The 23265-nt window shown below is 52.3% G+C and overlaps 1 protein-coding gene across 3 annotated transcripts in view; it reads right to left on the bottom strand.

Annotated features, from left to right (window-relative positions):
- Positions 1–23265, bottom strand: part of smad10a (SMAD family member 10a) — a 126225-nt gene that overhangs the window by 37431 nt on the left and 65529 nt on the right. For all 3 annotated transcript variants that reach the window (XM_073061141.1, XM_073061139.1, XM_073061140.1), the window contains exons 3-5: positions 13323–13497; positions 5818–5838; positions 4516–4749 (exon numbers count right to left, since the gene is read on the bottom strand). In XM_073061141.1, coding sequence (XP_072917242.1) covers positions 4516–4749; positions 5818–5838; positions 13323–13497 — 430 coding nt within the window. The remainder of the gene's footprint in view (positions 1–4515; positions 4750–5817; positions 5839–13322; positions 13498–23265) is intronic.

Here is a 23265-nt window from a genome sequence, read left to right as displayed (position 1 = left end):
TTTTATGACTTTTATGTCATTTTCTTTGGCAGTTTAACGGGGCATGACTGCGCAAGCACATGTAAGTCGGACCGTGAGGCAGCGAGAGTATTTAAAGAGAACAGTAGACGGAGCGGGCGACAGAGTAGGAAGGCTTTGTCTCCAGAGGCTTCGGCGAGCAGAGGCTGATGAGCTTCACTCCAAGTGAGGTAAGGCCGGGTAAGTTCCTTTCAAAGGAGAAAGTTTCAAAAGTTGAGGCAAGTATTGGGTAGGTCATGGCAGCTGAGATCGGCCCCGTGGTTTGTTCATCCTGCAGCATGTGGGAAATCAGGGATACTTCCAGTGTCCCTGACGACTATGTGTGCAGGAAGTGTGTCCAGCTGCAGCTTCTGGCAGACCGCATTGAGCATCTGGAGCTGCGAGTGGATTCATACTGGAGCATCTGTGATGCTGAGAAAGTCGTGAATAGCACGTTCAGTGAGTTGGCCACACCGCAGGTAAAGGCTACACAGGCAGAAAGGGAAGGGGTGGCCACTAGACAGCGTAGCAGTAGGCAGGTAGTGCAGGAGTCCCCTGAGGTCATCTCCCTCCTAAACAGTTATACTGTTTTGGATACTGTTGGGGGAGATGTCTCATCAGGGGAAGGCAGCAGCAGCCGAGTTCATGGCACCATGGGTGGCTCTGCGGCACAGGAGGGAAGGAAAAGGAGTGGGAGAGCTATAGTGATAGGGGATCCGATTGTAAGGGGAGTAGATAGGCGTTTCTGCGGCTGCAATCGAGACTCCAGGATGGTATGTTGCCTCCCTGGTGAAAGGGTCAAGGATGTCTCTGAGCGGCTGCAGGACATTCTGGAATGGGAGGGTGAACAGCCAGTGGTCGTGGTGCACATAGGTACCAACGATATAGGTAAAAAACAGGATGAGGACCTAAGGTGAATTTAGGGAGTTAGGAGATAAACTAAAAAGTAGGACCACAAAGGTAATAATCTCTGGATTACTACCAGTGCCACGTGCTAGTCAGAGTAGAAATAGGAGGATATTTCAGATGAATACGTGGCTTGAAAAATGGTGCAAGGGGGAGGGATTCAAATTTCTGGGGTATTGGAACCAGTTCTGGGGGGAGGTGGGACTGGTATAAACAGGACGGTCTGCACCTGGGCTGGACTGGAACCAATGTCCTAGGGGGAGCATTTGCTACTGCTGTTCAATAGGATTTAAACTAATGTGGCAAGGGGATGGGAACAAGTGCAGAGAGACAGAGGGGTGTAAAATGAGGGTAGAAGCAAAAAGTAGTAAGGTGAAAAGTAAAAGTGGCAGGCAGGCAAATCCAGGGCAAAAATCAAAAAGGGCCACTTTTCAACATAATTGTATAAGGGCTAAGAGTGCTGTAAAAACAAGCCTGAAGACTTTGTGTGTCAATGCGAGGAGCATTCGTAACAAGGTAGATGAATTGAATGTGCAGATAGTTATTAAAGAATATGATATAGTTGGGATCACAGAGACATGGCTCCAGGGTGACCGAGGATGGGAGCTCAACATCCAGGGATATTCAATATTCAGGAGGGATAGAAAGGAAAGAAAAGGAGGTGGGGTAGCATTGCTGGTTAGAGAGGAGATTAACGCAATAGAAAAGAAGGACATTAGCCTGGAGGATGTGGAATCGATATGGGCAGAGCTGCATAACACTAAGGGGCAGAAAACGCTGGTGGGAGTTGTGTACAGGCTACCTAACAGTAGTTGTGAAGTTGGGGATGGCATTAAACAGGAAATTAGAAATGCGTGCAATAAAGGAACAGTAGTTATAATGGGTGACTTCAATCTACATATAGATTGGGTGAACCAAGTTGGTAAGGGTGCTGAGGAAGAGGATTTCTTGGAATGTATGCGGGATGGTTTTCTGAACCAACATGTCGAGGAACCAACTAGAGAGCAGGCCATTCTAGATTGGGTATTGAGCAATGAGGAAGGGTTAGTTAGCAATCTTGTCGTGCGAGGCCCCTTGGGTAAGAGTGACCATAATATGGTGGAATTCTTCATTAAGATGGAGAGTGACATAGTTAATTCAGAAACAAAGGTTCTGAACTTAAAGAAGGGTAACTTTAAAGGTATGAGACGTGAATTAGCTAAGATAGACTGGCAAATGATACTTAAAGGGTTGATGGTGGATATGCAATGGCAAGCATTTAAAGTTCACATGGATGAACTACAACAATTGTTCATCCCAGTTTGGCAAAAGAATAAACCAGGGAAGGTAGTGCACCCCTGGCTGACAAGGGAAATTAGGGATAGTATCAAGTCCAAAGAAGAAACATATAAATTAGCCAAAAAAAGCGGCACACCTGAGGATTGGGAGAAATTCAGAGACCAGCAGAGGAGGACAAAGGGCTTAATTAGGAAAGGGAAATAAGATTATGAGAGAAAGCTGGCAGGGAACATAAAAACTGACTGTAAAAGCTTTTATAGATATGTGAAAAGAAAAAGATTGGTCAAGACAAATGTAGGTCCTTTACAGTCAGAAACAGGTGACTTGATCATAGGGAACAAAGACATGGCATACCAATTGAATAACTACTTTGGTTCTGTCTTCACTAAGGAGGGCATAAATAATCTTCCGGAAATAGTAAGGGACCGAGGGTCTAGTGAGATGGAGGAACTGAGGGAAATACATGTTAGTAGGGAAGTGGTGTTCGGTAAATTGAAGGGATTAAAGGCAGATAAATCCCCAGGGCCAAATGGTCTGCATCCCAGAGTGCTTAAGGAAGTAGCCCAAGAAATAGTGGATGCATTAGTGATAATTTTTCAAAACTCCTTAGATTCTAGATTATTTCCTGAGGATTGGAGGGTGGCTAATGTAACCCCACTTTTTAAAAAATGAGGGAGAGAAAAACCAGGGAATTATAGACCGGTGAGTCTGACATCGGTAGTGGGGAAAATGCTAGAGTGGGTTTTCAAAGATGTGATAACAGCACATTTGGAAAGAGGGGAAATCATCGGACAAAGTCAGCATGGATTTGTGAAAGGAAAATCACACGAATCTTATAGAATTTTTTGAAGATGTAACTAGTAGAGTGGATAGGGGAGAGCCAGTGGATGTGGTATATTTAGATTTTCAAAAGGCTTTTGACAAGGTCCCACACAGGAGATTAGTGTGCAAACTTAAAGCACACGGTATTGGGGGTATGGTATTGATGTGGATAAGAGAATTGGTTGGCAGACAGGAAGCAAAGAGTGGGAGTAAATGGGACCTTTTCAGAATGGCAGGCAATGACTAGTGAGGTACCGCAAGGCTCAGTGCTGGGACCCCAGTTGTTTACAATATATATTAATGATTTAGACGAGGGAATTAAATGTAGCATCTCCAAGTTTGCGGATGACACGAAGCTGGGCGGCGGTGTTAGTTGTGAGGAGGATGCTAAGAGGATGCAGGGTGACTTGGATAGGTTAGGTGAGTGGGCAAATTCATGGCAGATGCAATTTAATGTGGATAAATGCGAGGTTATCCACTTTGGTTGCAAGAACAGGAAAACAGATTATTATCTGAATGGTGGCCGATTAAGAAAAGGGGAGGTGCAACGAGACCTGGGTGTCACTGTACACCAGTCATTGAAGGTGGGCATGCAGGTACAGCAGGCGGTGAAAAAGGCAAATGGTATGTTGGCATTCATAGCAAAAGGATTTGAGTACAGGAGCAGGGAGGTTCTACTGCAGTTGTACAAGGCCTTGGTGAGACCACACCTAGAGTATTGTGTGCAGTTTTGGTCCCATAATCTGAGGAAAGACATTCTTGCCATAGAGGGAGTACAAAGAAGGTTCACCAGATTGATTCCTGGGATGGCAGGACTTTCATATGATGAAAGTCTTATACTCACTGGAATTTAGAAGATTGAGGGGGGATCTTACTGAAACATATAAAATTCTAAAGGGATCGGACAGGCTAGATGCAGGAAGATTGTTTCCGATGTTGGGGAAGTCCAGAACGAGGGGTCACAGTTTAAGGATAAAGGGGAAGCCTTTTAAGACCGAGATGAGAAAAAACTTCTTCACACAGAGAGTGGTGAATCTGTGGAATTCTCTGCCACAGGAAACAGTTGAGGCCGGTTCATTGGCTATATTTAAGAGGAAGTTAGATATGGCCCTTGTGGCTAAAGGGATCAGGGGGTATGGAGAGAAAGCAGGTACAGGGTTCTGAGTTGGATGATCAGCCATGATCATACTGAATGGCGGTGCAGGCTCGAAGGGCCCAATGGACTACTCCTGCACCTATTTTCTATGTTTCTATGACTTGTCAGTTATAATAAACCAGATTCTGATCCTGCTGGGGGAATTCTGAGGAATTAGTAGCAAAAGCTACATGCAGACACCCAAGTGGCTCTTGTAACTTAACACACTGCTGGACTAAACAGCTGATAGAGGAGGCACACTTCAATCTATTAAACAAGCTTGACAACAACATTCAGGCAGGGCTTTGACCCTGGAGTAAGGAGGCAAGACGTGGGAATGATTCGCAGAGGATCTTTCAGTAAGATGGTGTACTCACGAGGAGGCGATATGGGAATGTTCGGATAGCTGTGCACAGTTGATCTGGACGGCTCTGGTAAAGGAAGTATTGGTGGCGGGAGAGGCTGGGCGTAGGTTTCGGATGGTGGCAGTGCACCCGGCGGATGCTTGACTGGTGGAAGTCCGTGTTCCTCAGGGTGAGACATGACCTGCGGTCCATCCAGCTGCACACATTCATGGACAAACTCATCCTTCACCAACCGGCTGGGTGGGGCTAACACACACACAATGGGGAAAGATCAAGGTTATATTCAGTTCTTTTTCAATCTAATGACTAATTGGAAGGAAAGCATAGGCAGACAGGACCAATAGAACATAACATGGAATAGTACGCAATGTTGTATCAGTGTAACCTACTCCAAAGTCAGTCTAATTCTTCCCTTCCCCATAGCCTTCCAATTTCACTTTCATCCTATCTTAAATGTCCCCAATGTGTCTGCGTCTACCACCATCCCAGTAGTGCATTCCATGCAGTTTCTCTTGCATCTCCTCTCCTTGCATTGCATCAATATGCAATATTCCACATTCACTACTTGGATCACTATACTCAAGAGAATATTCAAAACAACCAAAATATTACAACTTTTAATTCCAGGTAACCACTACATTGACATAGAACACTACAGCACAGTACTAGCTCTTTGGCCCACAATGTTGTGCTGACCTGTTAACCCTGTGATCAATCTAACCCTTCCCCTCCACATACCCTTCCATGCTTCCATCCTAGGCAGTATCCTCGCTATCCAACAAGTTCTCCCCAGCACATCCTGTCACTACCCACCATGTTCTTGGGCTGCAAAGACAAGTCGGGTGATAAAGTTCAGACACAGCGACAGGCCACTCTGTCCCATCGGCATTTCCTATCCATCCAGTTCTTCATGCAGACTTGGCAAAGAACAGCACAGCACAGGCCCTTCGGCCCACAACGTGGTGCCAAACCAATTAAACTTATGGCCAATTAAACTAATACCTTCTGTCTACATTATGTCCATGTTCTTCCATTTCCCTCACATCTGAGTGCCCATCTAAACGTCTCTTAAACATCCCTAATATATCCGTCTCTACCACCACCCCAGGCAGCACCCTCTCCACAGCCTTCACATCCTTCCTAAATCGCAGGCACATGCAGTCAGCTAGAGTTTTATAAAGCTATGACATAAATTATTGGATAATAACCCACAAAGATGCCATTCATCATAAGGTTGCAGTGTTAAGATTCTCTGAGATAGCAACAGTAGCAAGGAGCATCTATGAGTCAAGACGAGCAATGTGAAATACTGACCTGTATTCTGGAGGCTGAGACCTGCAGGAGGAACAAACAAGAGCCAGTTTAATGCACCCTATGAAGTAAAGGGGAGGGAGAACATACAATGTGGGGGTGAGGCACCCAGCACAGTTTTGGCAACCGGATAGTAGCAATGGTCTGACTAAGGAGTAGTTAACGGTGAAACCACTACACTGGGCTTTAAATACCTAACATACACTGAAAGAGAAAATGAGAAACTCGCCCAGCCAGAGTTCACTACGATGGAGATGATCGTTGGTCCCGTCTGTGCTGACAAAGACCTAGTGTTAGTGATCTGACAACCCGAATATAGTTTTACACGTGGCCAGCAGTCTCCCAAACTCTGCCATCAACAGTCCCAAGCCGGTTGCGAAAGGAGGAAGGCTGGATATGGGGCTAGCGACCCCATCCCGTAAAACCCCAGTGCAACAGAAATGCCAACAGAAGCTCCAGAAATCTCGTCCCCAGGAGAGGAAGGATCTTCAAAAATGCACCACACCTGGGGGCAAGTTGACAGAGGACTCTGTTGAGCAGCTGTCATCAGCCTCAGGAACAAGGAGAGAGAAGGAGGGGGTGGGGAAAGAGGTGGGCTGGAGAGAGGGAAGAGGTGGGGGAAGAGGAGGGGGGAAGAGGTGGGGGGAAGAGGTGGGGGAAGAGGAGGGGGGAAGAGGAGGGGGAAGAGGAGGGGGAAGAGGAGGGGGGAAGAGGAGGGGGGAAGAGGAGGGGGAAGAGGAGGGGAAGAGGAGGGGGATGGGTGAGAGGGAAGAGGGGATGGGTTGGAGGGGAGAGGATGGGGACGGTTGGAGGGGAGAGGATGGGGACGGGTTGGAGGGTGGGAGGGAAGGAGGGGGACGGGTTGGAGGGTGGGAGGGAAGGAGGGGGACGGGTTGGAGGGTGGGAGGGAAGGGGGGGGACGGGTGGGAGGGAAGAGGAGGTGGGGGGAAGAGGAGGAGGAGGTGGGGGGAAGAGGAGGAGGAGGTGGGGGGAAGAGGAGGGGGAAGAGGAGGGGGAGAGGAGGGGGGAAGAAGAGGGGGATGGGTGAGAGGGAAGAGGATGGGGACGGGTGAGAGGGGAGAGGATGGGGACGGGTTGGAGGGGAGAGGATGGGGACGGGTTGGAGGGGAGAGGATGGGGACGGGTTGGAGGGGAGAGGATGGGGACGGGTTGGAGGGGAGAGGATGGGGACGGGTTGGAGGGGAGAGGATGGGGACGGGTTGGAGGGGAGAGGATGGGGACGGGTTGGAGGGGAGAGGATGGGGACGGGTTGGAGGGGAGAGGATGGGGACGGGTTGGAGGGGAGAGGATGGGGACGGGTTGGAGGGGAGAGGATGGGGACGGGTTGGAGGGGAGAGGATGGGGACGGGTTGGAGGGGAGAGGATGGGGACGGGTTGGAGGGGAGAGGATGGGGACGGGTTGGAGGGGAGAGGATGGGGACGGGTTGGAGGGGAGAGGATGGGGACGGGTTGGAGGGGAGAGGATGGGGACGGGTTGGAGGGGAGAGGATGGGGACGGGTTGGAGGGTGGGAGGGAAGGAAGGGGATGGGTTTGAGGGAAGAGGAGGTGGGGGGAAGAGGAGGTGGGGAAGAGGAGGTGGGGAAGAGGTGGAGGTGGGGGGAAGAGGAGGTGGGGAAGAGGAGGTGGGGAAGAGGAGGTGGGGAAGAGGTGGAAGAGGGGGAAGAGGAGGGGGAAGAGGGGGGGAAGAGGGGGGGAAGAGGGGGAAGAAGAGGGGGGGAGGAGGGGGGAAGAGGAGGGGGAGAGGAGGGGGGAAGAGGAGGGGGAGAGGAGGGGGGAGAGGAGGGGGGAGAGGAGGGGGGAGAGGAGGGGGGAGAGGAGGGGGGGAGAGGAGGGGGGAGGAGGGGGGGGAAGAAGAGGGGGATGGGTGAGAGGGAAGAGGGGATGGGTGAGAGGGGAGAGGATGGGGACGGGTTGGAGGGTGGGAGGGGAGGAGGGGGATGGGTTTGAGGGAAGAGGAGAGGTGGGACGGGTGGGAGGGGGACGGGTTGGGGGGAAGAGGAGGCGGGGAAGAGGAGGGGGAAGAGGGGGGGAAGAGGGGGGGGGAAGAGGAGGGGGAAGAGGAGGGGGAAGAGGAGGGGGAGAGGAGGGGGGAAGAAGAGGGGGATGGGAAGAAGAGGGGGATGGGAAGAAGAGGGGGATGGGTGAGAGGGGAGAGGATGGGGATGGGTTGGAGGGTGGGAGGGGAGGAGGGGGATGGGTTTGAGGGAAGAGGAGAGGTGGGGCGGGTGGGAGGGAAGAGGGGATGGGTGGGAGGGGAGGGGGACGGGTTGGGGGGAAGAGGAGGTGGGGGGAGGTGGGGGGAAGAGGAGGTGGGGGGAAGAGGAGGCAGGGAAGAGGAGGGGAAAGAGGGGGGAAGAGGAGGGGGAGAGGAGGGGGGAAGAAGAGGGGGATGGGTGAGAGGGAAGAGGGGATGGGTGGGAGGGGAGGGGGACGGGTTGGGGGGGAGGAGGTGGGGGAAGAGGAGGCGGGGAAGAGGAGGCGGGGGAAGAGGAGGCGGGGGAAGAGGAGGCGGGGGAAGAGGAGGCGGGGGAAGAGGAGGCGGGGGAAGAGGAGGCGGGGGAAGAGGAGGCGGGGGAAGAGGAGGCGGGGAAGAGGAGGCGGGGGAAGAGGAGGCGGGGGAAGAGGAGGCGGGGAAGAGGAGGCGGGGAAGAGGAGGCGGGGGAAGATGTGGCGGGGGAAGATGTGGCGGGGGAAGATGTGGCGGGGGAAGATGTGGCGGGGGAAGATGTGGCGGGGAAGATGAGGCGGGGAAGAGGAGGCGGGGAAGAGGAGGCGGAAGAGGGGGGAAGAGGAGGGGGAGAGGAGGGGGGAAGAAGAGGGGGATGGGTGAGAGGGGAGAGGGGATGGGTGAGAGGGGAGAGGGGATGGGTGAGAGGGGAGAGGATGGGGATGGGTTTGAGGGAAGAGGAGAGGTGGGACGGGTGGGAGGGAAGAGGGGATGGGTGGGAGGGGAGGGGGACGGGTTGGGGGGAAGAGGAGGTGGGGAAGAGGAGGGGGAAGAGGGGGGGGAGAGGGGGGGAAGAGGGGGGAAGAGGGGGGAAGAGGGGGAAGAGGGGGAAGAGGGGGGGAAGAGGGGGGGAAGAGGGGGGGAAGAGGGGGGGAAGAGGGGGGGAAGAGGGGGGGAAGAGGGGGGAAGAAGAGGGGGAAGAAGAGGGGGATGGGTGAGAGGGAAGAGGGGATGGGTGGGAGGGGAGGGGGACGGGTTGGGGGGGAGGAGGTGGGGGAAGAGGAGGCGGGGAAGATGTGGCGGGGAAGAGGAGGCGGGGGAAGAGGAGGCGGGGGAAGAGGAGGCGGGGGAAGAGGAGGCGGGGAAGAGGAGGCGGGGAAGAGGAGGCGGGGGAAGAGGAGGCGGGGGAAGAGGAGGCGGGGGAAGAGGAGGCGGGGGAAGAGGAGGCGGGGGAAGAGGAGGCGGGGAAGAGGAGGCGGGGGAAGAGGAGGCGGGGGAAGAGGAGGCGGGGAAGAGGAGGCGGGGAAGAGGAGGCGGGGAAGAGGAGGCGGGGAAGAGGAGGCGGGGGAAGAGGAGGCGGGGGAAGAGGAGGCGGGGGAAGAGGAGGCGGGGAAGAGGAGGCGGGGGAAGAGGTGGCGGGGGAAGATGTGGCGGGGGAAGATGTGGCGGGGGAAGATGTGGCGGGGAAGATGTGGCGGGGGAAGATGTGGCGGGGGAAGATGTGGCGGGGGAAGATGTGGCGGGGGAAGATGTGGCGGGGGAAGATGTGGCGGGGGAAGATGTGGCGGGGGAAGATGTGGCGGGGAAGATGTGGCGGGGGAAGATGTGGCGGGGAAGATGTGGCGGGGAAGATGTGGCGGGGAAGATGTGGCGGGGAAGATGTGGCGGGGGAAGATGTGGCGGGGGAAGATGTGGCGGGGAAGATGAGGCGGGGAAGAGGAGGCGGGGAAGAGGAGGCGGAAGAGGGGGGAAGAGGAGGGGGAGAGGAGGGGGGAAGAAGAGGGGGATGGGTGAGAGGGGAGAGGGGATGGGTGAGAGGGGAGAGGATGGGGATGGGTTTGAGGGAAGAGGAGAGGTGGGACGGGTGGGAGGGAAGAGGGGATGGGTGGGAGGGGAGGGGGACGGGTTGGGGGGAAGAGGAGGTGGGGAAGAGGAGGGGGAAGAGGGGGGAAGAAGAGGGGGAAGAAGAGGGGGATGGGTGAGAGGGAAGAGGGGATGGGTGAGAGGGGAGAGGATGGGGACGGGTTGGAGGGTGGGAGGGGAGGGGGGGATGGGTTTGAGGGAAGAGGAGAGGTGGGACGGGTGGGAGGGAAGAGGGGATGGGTGGGAGGGGAGGGGGACGGGTTGGGGGAAGAGGAGGTGGGGGGAAGAGGAGGTGGGGGGAAGAGGAGGCGGGGGGAAGAGGAGGCGGGGGAAGAGGAGGCGGGGGGAAGAGGAGGCGGGGGGAAGAGGAGGCGGGGGGAAGAGGAGGCGGGGGGAAGAGGAGGCGGGGGAAGAGGAGGCGGGGGGAAGAGGAGGCGGGGGGAAGAGGAGGCGGGGGGAAGAGGAGGCGGGGGAAGAGGAGGTGGGAGGAAGAGGAGGTGGGGGGAAGAGGAGGTGGGGAAGAGGTGGTGGAGAAGTGGAGGTGGGGTAAGAGGAGGTGGGGAAGAGGAGGTGAGGAAGAGGAGGTGGGGAAGAGGAGGTGGGGAAGAGGAGGGGGATGGGTGAAAGGGGAGAGGATGGGGACGGGTTGGAGGGGAGGAGGGGGATGGGTTTGAGGGAAGAGGAGAGGTGGAACGGGTGGGAGGGAAGAGGAGAGGTGGGACGGGTGGGAGGGAAGAGGAGAGGTGGGACGGAAGAGGAGAGGTGGGACGGGTGGGAGGGAAGAGGCGTTGGGGGAAGAGGAGGGGGATGGGTGGGAGGGAAAAGGAGGTGGGAGGGAAGAGGAGGGGGGATGGGTGGGAGGTGAGTGGAGGGGACAGGTGGGAGGGTAGAGGCAGGGGATGGGTGGGTGGGTGGGAAGAGGAAGGGGAATGGGTTTGAGGGAAGAGAAGAGTTGGGACGGGTGGGAGGGAAGAGGAGGGGGATGGGTGGGAGGGGAGTGGAGGGGGATGGGTTTGAGGGAAGAGTAGGGGGACAGGTGGGAGGGGAGGGGTATGGATTTGAGGGAAGAGGAGAGGGGGACGGGTGGAAGGGAAGAGGAGGAGGGATGGGTGGGAGGGAAGAGGAGGGGGTGGGTTTGAGGAAAGGGGGGATGGGTGGGAGGGGAGGGGGTATGGGTTTGAGGGAAGAGGACAGGGGGACAGATGGGAGGGAAGAGGAGAAGGGATGGGTGGGACGGGGATACTGAGGCAGATATGGGAGTATCACACCATTTTAAGCAAAGCTTGGGAGCCTGGCCGCCTTTAAAAAACCTCAACTCCCCTCTAATCTAATTACCAGCTGTCTCCAAGCTTCTGAAGAGGCCCCATTTTCACAGCTTCCATGTTAATTTTGTCCATAAGGTGGAAAGTGCATAAAATCACTCGTTATAGTAACCAGCTCCTCCTCTGCATTCTATTGAATGGTGTTGATGAGGGACAATTAACATGTATATTCACTGCCCTCCCACTGCCCAATTACAACAGGATGTCCCATGCTCAAGTGGATGGTTTTGAAGTATCAGTCGATGTAACGTTGTTCAATAGAACAATACAGCACAATACAAGTCCTCTGGACGACGATGTTGTGCTGACCTTAGAACCATCTCAAAAATCAATCTAACCCTTAACTAATCTAATCTACTAACAGTGTACTATTAATCCATATTAACAGAACATGGATCCTTAAGGTTGTTATAGCCAGGGATGGTAATGGGGACAAGCTCCTTCTACCTATTAAATGCTCCCAATGGCGTGCCACCAAATAGCTTCTGATAACCAGGTCGAGTTCCTGGCCTTCATGTGAGGTTCAGCTTCTAAACCCAGCAAAACTGTTTCTACTGGCCGGAGAAGGGACAAAGACGGGTTACTGGCACCTAAAAAAATCAGTTGACTCATCATCCATAGTTGGCAGCTTATCTAGGAGAAGGTAAGCTCTAATCTCAAACTTCTGCTGCCTTGTGTCTCTACCCACTCATGAGGAAGGTTTTGGGAGTGAACCCTGAGGAAAAATCCAGAGCTGGAGTCCTTGAGACAGGACTATGTCGAGTTTAGATTAGATTAGATTCATCTTTATTGTCATTGTGCCAAGCACAGATACAAAGCCAATGAAATGCAGTTAGCATCTAACCAGAAATGCAAAGAGTAGTGTTATTTACAAAATAACCATGAATACAAAGTGCTACAACACACAAATATAAAAGTACTGAGACAGTGCAATATGGGGGCAATACTGCTTAGCGCTGTGTTCAACGCTGACTGGAAACCCCTGCTGTATTGCTGGTAGCAAGCTGTACTGGTCTCTGCCGTTCCCTCGGATTCATCAACTGTGTGGAGAGGGGGAGCCTGCTACAAGGGCAACAGGTTGCTCCCCATATTGTTCTGCCCTGGCTTGCGTATCACACAGATTGCTGGGATGCAACATCCATGGCCAACCCCAACCTACAGAGAGTCTCAAACAGAACATAGTACAGTATAGTACAGGAACGGATCCTTCGACCCAAGGTGTTGTGCCCGAAGGCTGACAGGGTGACGAAGTATGAGGTAAGACTGTTTAATGTTACTGGCACCATTATAATAAAACAAGCAGTTGTACAAGTAATAAGAGTGACCAGTGCAGCATGAGAGTGTGTCTGTGAGTTGGGGAGTTGTAGTGGGGTGTGGCAGGGCATTCAGACAGGGTACATGAGCTTCTTACACACTATCATATTTGCCTCCACCGCCACCCCTGGCAGTGCATTACAAACACCCACCACTCTATTAAAAAAAAATTGGCCTGTACATCTCCTTTGAACTTACCTCCTCTCAACTTAGCTGTCTCCTCTATCCATTCCTCCCAGTTGTTGAAAGCCCATCAGGTCTCCCCTCAGTCTCCGGCACGCCAGAGAAAACAACCCAAATTTGTCCAACCCCACATACTGGCTCATCCAGACAGCATCCTGGCAAACCTTTCTGCAAAACCCCTATAGTGGGGCGACAAAAATTGAATGCTGTACACCAGATGCAACTTTATAAAGCGGCAACATAACGTCCAGATTCAAACTCAGTGCCTCGACTCAAAAGTGATTGGCTGTCAATTGTCAAAGCACTTGCTCAAGTGTCGCCCCGTAGCAAAACTAGCAGCCTAGGTTCTTACAAGACAACGGCACCTGATTATTGAAGGGAGGTGACATGTAAATTGGGTTTCTGGTTCATGTTTGAATTTATTATTTACTGGAGCTCATTTGTGAGTACAGGGAGTCAATAAGTTAGGTGCATCTACGCCGATGCAGGGCGTTAAAATGAAAGGTTGACAAGCCAGTTGTTAACTTGGAATAATTGATAACATAGCAGAGGGTTATGGGATGTAAATAAATGAAGGTACCAGCTCCAAATCACAAAGAGCCTCTGCTAAAGTCATTAATGCACATTTGATACTCACCAATCCCAGGCGACACAACCCTTTCGTAGTGGTAGGGGTTGACACAGACGCTATCGTATTTCAAATCAAAAGCAAACTGACAAAACTTGGCATGCTTCAGCTCGTTCTTGTGCAAGTCTGGCCACCGCCAGAGGCGTGCGTAGATCACGTGAGGAAAGCCTTTCCTGCCGGCGACCTGAAAAGCAGGCAAGTTAGAGTCATCCCAAGGCCAAATACACATATTGTCAATCTTCTTCAGTGAGGAAAACTGTTTCTTTCAGCCAGAAGGCAAAGGCTGTCTCCCTCAGCATGGGCTACCTACAGCAGGTATTTGAGAAGCTTTACAGGGGCGCTGCGTGTGCAGAGCTCCTTAGCACTGCCAACAATCCCCTACCATCAGCAGTAGGTACCGTAGCATTACAACAAGGACTGTTACGATGGGAAATCGCTTCTTTCCCCAGACCGTAAGACTACTGAACTTCCTGTTACCACCCAGGTCTCATCATGTTTGAAGCACCAGTGGCGCTATACTGTTTAATTTTTAGCTTGTGTCATAAATGCACCTAACTGTTTGTTATTTTATTTGTGCCAATATTAGCTTATGTTGTGTGTGAGTCATACGTGCTATGGTGTGAACCTTGGTCTGGAGCAATGTTGTTTCATTTAGTAGCACACAGTTGAATGACAATAAACTTCATTTCAGTTTATTGTCATTTAGAAACCACAAATGCAATGCAGTTAAGAAATGAGACAACGTTCTCCAGAATGATATCACAAAAGCACAAGACAAAACAGACTACACCAGAAAATCCACATAATGTTTGGTAATACCCAAATCCAGAGCCTGGAGAGGCTGCTGCGTATTAATATCACGCTACCATCTTAGCGAATTCCCCGGAAAGGAGCTCCAAATCCACCAGACAAAACAAGACTACCCAGACACACCAAGTCAGGAGACCAACTCCACCACCAACAAACCAAAAACTAAAGCTACAAGACCTACACAAAACTACATAGTTACATATAGTTATAGTTAACATATAGTTACAACAGTGCAGACAATACTGTAGCGGGGTGCTACGCGCAGCGCTGAAATTACGACACGGAGTCGATAAACTGCAACCACAGAATCAGTTTATTTCAAAAACACAGTCTTGCTTTAAAGCCTGTCTCCCCCACTCGATACTTCGAGAGGCACGTAACTGAAACTCCTTGAGGCTATCTACCTTTGTCTCTGGCTCTGGCTAATAGTCAGCCGGTTCGAGTGTGCTAGTGATTGGGTCGCCACATAACCCCCCCCCAGAACCGGCGGTAGACCCCCCAATGTCCACAGTCTGGGCCGGGCCCTGTTTGGGAGGTCGGCCTCTGCGCCGCGGTGCCGGAAACTCGACCGGTTGCGCCAAGTCCACATGGGCCGGTTTGAGTCGGTCCACCGTGAAAACCTCCTCTCTCCCCCCAACGTCCAGCACGAACGTGGACCCGTTGTTCCAGAGCACCGTGAACGGCCCCTCGTAGGGCCGTTGCAGCGGTGGCCGATGCCCGCCCCGGCGTACAAACACAAACTTACAGTTCTGCAGGTCTTTGGGTACGCAGGTCGGGTGCTGCCCATGCTGCGAAGTGGGTATGGGGGCCAGGGCACCGAGTCTCTCGCGTAGTCTGCCCAGGACCGCTGCAGGTTCTTCCTCTCGCCCCCTTGGGGCTGGTATGAACTCCCCGGGAACGACCAGGGGCGCGCCGTACACCAACTCGGCCGACGAAGCGTGCAGATCGTCTTTGGGCGCCGTGCAGACGCCGAGTAGGACCCAGGGAAGGTCGTCCGCCCAGTTAGCTCCTCGCAGGCGCGCCATGAGAGCCGACTTCAGGTGGCGGTGGAAACGCTCCACCAGTCCGTTCGACTGTGGGTGGTAGGCAGTGGTGTGGTGCAGCTGAGTCCCCAACAGGTTGGCCATCGCTGACCAGAGGCTGGAGGTGAACTGGGCGCCTCTGTTGGAGGTAATGTGGGCTGGGACACCAAAGCGGGAAACCCAGGTGGTGATCAGTGCCCGGGCGCAAGATTCAGAGGTGGTGTCGGTGAGTGGGACCGCCTCTGGCCATCTTGTGAACCTGTCCACGATAGTGAGGAGGTGCCGCACCCCGCGCAACACTGGCAGGGGGCCCACGATATCCACATGAATGTGGTCGAAACGCTGGTGGGTGGGGTGGAACTGCTGCGGCGGGGCCTTGGTGTGTCGCTGCACCTTGGCCGTCTGGCAGTGCAGGCACGTTCTGGCCCAGTCACGGACCTGCTTGCGGAGTCCGTGCCAAACGAACCTGCTGGAGACCATCCGGACGGTAGTGCGGATGGAGGGGTGGGCCAAGTTATGAATGGAGTTGAACACACGTCGCCGCCAAGGTGCCGGGACGACGGGACGGGGCTGGCCGGTGGCAACATCACAGAGTAGGGTCCTCTCACCTGGGCCTACGGGGAGGTCCTGGAGCTGCAAACCGGAGACTGCGGTTCTGTAACACGGGATCTCCTCATCTGCCAGCTGTGCCTCAGCCAGTGCCTCAATGTCTACCCCTTGGGAAAGGGCGTGAATGTTAGGGCGAGAGAGCGCATCTGCCACGACATTGTCCTTACCCGAAACGTGCCGGACGTCCGTTGTGTATTCAGAGATGTAGGACCGATGGCGCTGCTGGCGGGACGACCAGGGATCGGACACCTTTGTGAATGTAAAGGTAAGCGGTTTGTGGGTCCGTGAACGCGGTGAAGGGCCTACCTTCTAAGAAGTACCTGAAATGCCGGATTGCCAGGTATAGCGCCAACAGTTCCCGGTCGAAAGCACTGTATTTGAGCTCGGGTGGCCGCAGGTGTTTGCTGAAAAACGCCAGGGGTTGCCAGCGGCCCGCGATGAGCTGCTCCAGTACCCCACCGACTGCCGTGTTAGATGCGTCCACCGTGAGGGCGGTAGGGACGTCCATTCTGGGGTGCACTAGCATCGTGGCATTCGCCAAGGCCTCCTTCGTTTGAATGAAAGCGGCGGCGGACACCTCGTCCCAGGTAATGTCCTTGCCCGGACCGGACAGCAAGGCGAACAGGGGGCGCATGATCCGGGCAGCTGAAGGGAGGAAGCGGTGGTAGAAATTGACCATACCTACGAATTCCTGGAGGCCTTTGACCGTGGTGGGTCGGGGGAAATGGTGGACCGCATCTACCTTAGCAGGCAGAGGGGTTGCCCCGTCTGTGGTAATCCTGTGGCCCAGGAAGTCAATGGTGTTGAGCCCGAACTGGCATTTGGCCAGGTTGATCGTTAGACCGTAGTCACTCAGCCGGGCAAAGAGTTGTCGGAGGTGGGACAGATGCTCCTGACGACTGCTGCTGGCTATGAGGATGTCGTCCAAATAGATGAATGCGAAGTCCAGGTCGCGTCCCACTGCGTCCATCAACCGCTGGAACGTCTGTGCGGCATTCTTCAGGCCGAACGGCATGCGGAGGAACTCGAAAAGGCCGAACGGGGTGATGAGAGCCGTTTTGGGGACGTCGTCCGGATGCATCGGGATTTGATGGTATCCGCGGATGAGGTCTACCTTGGAGAAGATCCGCGCGCCGTGCAGGTTTGCTGCAAAGTCCTGAATGTGCGGCACAGGGTAGCGGTCCGGTGTTGTAGCCTCGTTCAGCCTGCGGTAGTCGCCGCACGGTCTCCAGCCCCCTGTCGCCTTGGGCACCATGTGCAGGGGAGAGGCCCATGGGCTGTCGGACCGCCGAATGATCCCCAATTCCTCCATCCGCTTGAACTCCTCCTTCGCCAGTCGGAGCTTGTCCGGGGGAAGCCGCCGAGCGCGGGCATGGAGGGGTGGTCCCTGGGTCAGGATGTGGTGCTGTACACCGTGTCGGGGCATGGCTGCCGTGAACTGCGGTGCCAGAACCGATGGGAAATCCGCCAGGACCCTGGTGAAGTCGTTGTCGGACAGCGTGATGGAGCCGAGGTGAGGGGCTGGCAACTGGGCGACACCCAGGGGGAATGTCTGAAAGGTCTCGGCGTGAACCAGTCTCTTCCTGGGCAGGTCGACCAGTAGGCTGTGAGCCCGCAAGAAATCCGCACCCAGAAGCGGTTGGGCTACGGCGGCCAGTGTGAAGTCCCACGTGAACTGGCTGGAGTCGAACCGTAGCTGCACTGGACGGGTGCCATAAGTCCTTATTGTGCTGCCGTTCGCGGCCCGTAGGGGGGGGACCCGGCGCCCTGCTGCGGGTGTCGTAACTCGTCGGAGGTAAGACGCTGATCTCGGCACCGGAGTCGACCAAAAACCGGCGTCCCGACTGTTTGTCCCAGACATACAGGAGGCTATCCCGATGGCCAGCCGTCGTAGCCATCAGCGACGGCTGGCCCTGGCATTTCCCGGGAACTGGCAGGGCGTCCGGGAACTGGCAGGGCGGGCGGCAACGGCGGGCTTCTGCGCCCCACCGCTGGTGGTAGAAACACCATTGTTCGTTGGGCTCCACACCCCGGCCTCTGGGTTTAGCGGGCTCCGCAGCCGGGCCTGGACTGGTTTGCTGCTGGGAGTGTGGGCTGGTGATCTGTGCGATGGACGCCCCACTCACCTTCTGGGCTGCCACCTTCCGGGGGTCGCTGAAATCCGCGTTGGACAGCAGCAGGCGTATGTCCTCGGGCAGCTGCTCCAGGAATGCCTGCTCAAACATGAGGCAGGGTGTGTGTCCGCTGGCCAGAGACAACATCTCATTCATTAAAGCCGATGGAGGTCTGTCTCCCAAGCCATCTAGGTGCAGTAAACGGGCAGCCCGCTCGCGCCGTGTGAGTCCAAAAGTCCTTAGGAGCAGGGCTTTGAATTCCGTGTACTTGCCGTCCGCCGGGGGAGACTGTACGAACTCCGCAACCTGGGCCGCTGTGTCCTGGTCGAGGGAGCTCACCACGTAGTAGTAACGTGTGTCCTCTGAGGTTATCTGCCGAACGTGGAATTGGGCTTCTGCTTGCTGGAACCAGAGGTGAGGTCGCAGCGTCCAGAAGCTTGGCAGTTTCAACGAAACCGCATGAACAGATGCGGCGTTGGTCATCTCCGGTCCAAAAATCGTTTGGACCATCAGGGTCACCAATTGTAGCGGTGTGCTACACGCAGTGCTAAAATAACGACACGGTCGGTAAACTGCAATTAAAGAAGATTTTATTCGAACTTCACAGCCTTGCTTTAAAGCCTCCCTCATCCCGCCCTCCCCGGGCGCGGATGCTGTAAGGGGCACGTACTCACAAACCCCCACAAGCTTTTCCTTTTGTTGGTGAAGCAGACCTGGCCTTTGTGCCGGCGCGCTGGCTATTTGTGAGCCGGTTCGAGTGCGCTAGGAAGTGGGTCGCCACAGTATAGCCTCAGTCACTTCTTCATTGGAAATAGGCTGATCTAACTGTGTTAGGCTATCAGCAGACAATGTAGGAATGTTAATATTACTGAAGAAAGCATTCATATAGGTATCATCTAAAGAAGAGTCAGACTGATACGTCTTTAAATACGTTGTTAATTTCAGAACGGTCGGATATCTTAGTACCATTATCTTTAAAAATTTCTGTGATTTGACAATTAACTGTAAAAGATTTTAAGTGATTGGTTAATAAACTACCTGTTCTATCCCCGTGAATGTAAAATTGAGATTTATCTCTCAACAGCTGTCGTTCAATTGGGTAAGTCAGCAGAAGATTATACTTGGATTGGATTTCAATACGCTTATTATGTATAGTTGGATCTGGAGATAGGGCATACTTTCGATCAAGATCTTTTAATATCGCTGCTAGGTCAGACCTTTCTTTGTCAGCTTTTTTCTTTATATAGGTAGAGTAAGAGATAATTTCTCCACGAATATATGCTTTAAAAGTATCCCAGACTATAGTACCAGCAGTATCTCCTTTAAAATTTTCTTTAAGGAGAAAAGTAATATGGTTTTCCAAAAACTTTAGAAAATTTTTATCAGATAACAATGATAAGTTAAAACGCCAACTTCTTTTTGATACAGAATGAACACGTAATCTTATTAAGTGGTATTAAGTGTTTTTGGGACCCGTTTATCTCAGGATCTCTTGCTTCATTTGACCAATTATCAACTAAATTTGCACTCCCAAAAACACACTTTTACAGATACCTTCAAATTCGAGATTTCTTACGTTTCCAATTAACTACTTTTCCTATAGGTCCTGATAAGAATTTACTGGATGATCTTTTAAATTTAAAACCTTTTGTTAATGGTTCTATTACCGGTATCTATAACCTGTTGATTGAATCTAGACAAGACCTTTTAGATAGAATTAAAAAAGCTTGGGAGGATGACCTAAATTGTCATATTTCTGATAATAGATGGAATAAAATTCTTAAACGGGTTAATAAATCATCTTTCTGTGCTCGTCATTCTCTTCTACAATTTAAAGTGGTTCATAGAGCTTATATTTCTAAACAGAAGCTGTCCAGTTTTTATCCGAATGTTTCTCCACTTTGTAATAAATGCAACTCTGCTGATGCCTCTTTAATTCATATGTTTTGGTTTTGCCCTAAAATTGAAAAGTTTTGGCGGGAAGTATTCCATACCTTCTCACAACTTTTTAGAGTCCAATTTGACCCAAATCCCCTTACTGCCTTCTTTGGTATTATTGCAGATGAAGATATAACTTTAAATACTTCTAACCTACAGGTTTTAGTTTTTACCTCCCTTTTAGCAAGAAGAGCAATCTTGCTTAAATAGAAGGAGCCTACCTCTCCTGCACATCTTCAATGGCTACGTGATATTATGTCTTATTTAAATTTAGAAAAGATCCGTTGCTCAGTCTTAAATTCGAAACAATCTTTTTATGATATCTGGGGACCTTTCCTAAATTATTTTTCCAATTTATAAAGTTTAACAGTCCACAGACTTTTATGTATATTTTTATCTTCTCTTCTTAAGCAAATATGTTTTCTTCTAATTTATCCATTATCATCCATCAGCTGTTTTCTTTGGTAGTTGGTAGGGGGTTGACTTTTTTTATATAAAAAATTTCTTTTATGATGTATGACCTATCTTTAAATTTTTGATTACAGAGTGGTATACCTTTATGTGTTACGCTATAACATTTTGATCAATTTTATCACAATATATGAATGTACATAAGTTATGTTGAGATGTATCTATGTGTTGCACTCTGTAAATCTTATTTTTTTTCTTCTGAATGAAAATATTGTTTAAAAAAAAAAGAAACTAAATGACAATTATCTTATTGTGCCCTAGGTCGCGGCGGAATAGTGGGCCGTGGCAGAGGAGGGTTCCCAGGTCGGGGCCGAGGCCGGGGGCGAGGAAGAGGAGCAACCCGTCCTCCACTTACCAGAGAGCAGCTGGACAATCAACTGGATGCATACATGCCTCTGCGGCCGGGCCTGGACTGATTTGCTGCTGGGAGCATGGCCGGGTGATCTGTGCGACGGACGCCCCACTCACCTTCTTGGCATTCCACAGCAAGTCCGCCCGGGCCGCCACCTTCCGGGGGTCGCTGAAATCCGCGTCAGACAGCAGCAGGCGTATGTCCTCGGGCAGCTGCTCCAGGAAAGCCTGCTCAAACATGAGGCAGGGTGTGTGTCCGTCGGCCAGAGACAACATCTCATTCATTAAAGCTGATGGAGGCCTGTCTCCCAAGCCATCCAGGTGCAGTAAACGGGTAGCTCGCTCGCGGCGGGAGAGCCCGAAAGTCCCTATGAGCAGGGCTTTGAATGCCGTGTACTTGCTGTCCGCCGGGGGAGACTGTACGAACTCCGCGACCTGGGCCGCTGTGTCCTGGTCGAGGGAGCTCACCACGTAGTAGTAACGGGTGTCCTCTGAGGTTATTTGCCGAACATGGAATTGGGCTTCTGCTTGCTGAAACCACAGGTGAGGTTGTAGCATCCAGAAGCTTGGCAGCTTCAAGGAAACCGCGTTAACAAACGCAGCGTCTGCCATCTCCGGTCCCAAAAAACGTTTGGACCGTCGGGGTCACCAATGTAGCGGGGTGCTATGCGCAGCGCTGAAATTACGACACGGAGTCGATAAACTGCAACCACAGAATCAGTTTATTTCAAAAACACAGTCTTGCTTTAAAGCCTGTCTCCCCCACTCGATACTTCGAGAGGCACGTAACTGAAACTCCTTGAGGCTATCTACCTTTGTCTCTGGCTCTGGCTAATTGTCAGCCGGTTCGAGTGTGCTAGTGATTCGGTCGCCACAATACCATAATTGATTTAAAAAAGACCATGGGCACAGTAAAAATAGTCCAACGATGTTGAAAGACTATAAGTCCAAAAGAAACCACCACACAGTTTCCACAAGTCCTCAGGGTCCCGATAGACTCGTCATCCCACGCAGGCGGCAGAAGGGAGTACCCCGCTTATGGACTTCCACGGCGCCGGACTCAGTCAAAGAACACTGAGGCTGTCTACAAGAAGGGTCAGAGCCGTCTCTATTTCCTGAGGAAACTGAGGTCCTTTAACATCTGCCAGACGATGCTCAGGATGTTCTATGAGTCTGTGGTGGCCAGTGCTATCATGTTTGCTGTTGTGTGCTGGGGCAGCAGGTTGAGGGTAGCAGACACCAACAGAATCAACAAACTCATTCGTAAGGCCAGTGATGTTGTGGAGGTGGAACTGGACTCTCTGACGGTGGTGTCTGAAAAGAGGATGCTGTCCAAGTTGCATGCCATCTTGGACAATGTCTCCCATCCACTCCATAATGTACTGGTTAGGCACAGGAGTTCATTCAGCCAGAGACTCATTCCAGCGAGATGGAACACTGAGCATCATAGGAAGTCATTCCTGCCTGTGGCCATCAAACTTTACAACTCCTCCCTCGGAGTGTCAGACACCCTGAGCCAATAGGCCGGTCCTGGACTTATTTCCACTTGGCATAATTTACTTATTATTATTTAATTAATTATGGTTTTATATTGCTATATTTCTACACTATCCTTGGTTGGTGCAACTGTAACGAAACCCAATTTCCCTCGGGATCAATAAAGCATGTCTGTCTGTCTGTCTCACAGACTCAGCATACAATGAAAGCTCCATCAGACCCAGCCTCGCAGACTCAGCACACAGTGAAAGTGCCCTGACCACAGCGGATACGGAGTCCATCGAACCTCTGACCATTCCCTCCAGCACAGCCTCTCGGAGCACCATCCTCTGCGGAGCACACTATGGCGCCCCCGCCAATGGCCACCGGCAACGCAGCCCCAAGGACTGGGGTCCCGTTCTTCTCAGCAGAGACCTGGACCTCACAACAGCAGCAGCAACGAAGAAGGCCTTCCTGGAGATTTCCAGATATTCCTCCGTGCTCCCACGTCTGTTTTCCATCAGATTAGGATTGTGCACGGCACCCCCGCTTAACAAATAACAGATATCAGCTCCGGAGTGGCCGCTGCAAACTGCGTCGTGCCGCCATCTTGTAAACTTGAACTTGTATCTGAAGACGCTAGAGAAACACTTGCAAAGTTCTCCAAGTTCACTAGAGGACAAGCGAATCAAGGCCACTGTCCTCTCTCGACTCAATGGTCACCTCGTTTCCAAGTTTAACACCACACTCCTGATGCAGAGCCTCCATTTTGAGCTTTGTGGTGTGGAAAAAAATTACCAGGTGGGCAGAGGAAAAGATCCAAGGATGTGCTGAAAGCCTCCTTCACAGTAGCGTAGGAGCCAACCTAACATCATTACAGTGTCAGTGACCCTAGTTCAATCCCACTCCCCCCCTCCTCCAATGGGACGAATAGCCTCTACCTCCATTCTGTTCACAACTAGTGACAACATGTCAATCAGACCTGTATCAGCAAACAACCATGAGTTTGGTACAAAAACAAAACTCTCCAAACATTACCCTTCTCAGTCAGTTGGTTTTCTTTCCAATTCCTAGCAGGGTGGAGTAGAATGCACATCTCACTCCTACTTACCCAACTATCAAGAACTTCTTGACATCGCTCTTCTCCAATTTCATGCCTTC

The sequence above is a fragment of the Hemitrygon akajei genome, chromosome 11, assembly GCF_048418815.1.
Source record: "Hemitrygon akajei chromosome 11, sHemAka1.3, whole genome shotgun sequence".
NCBI lineage: Eukaryota > Metazoa > Chordata > Chondrichthyes > Myliobatiformes > Dasyatidae > Hemitrygon > Hemitrygon akajei.
This window is presented reverse-complemented; position numbering and strand designations above follow the sequence as displayed.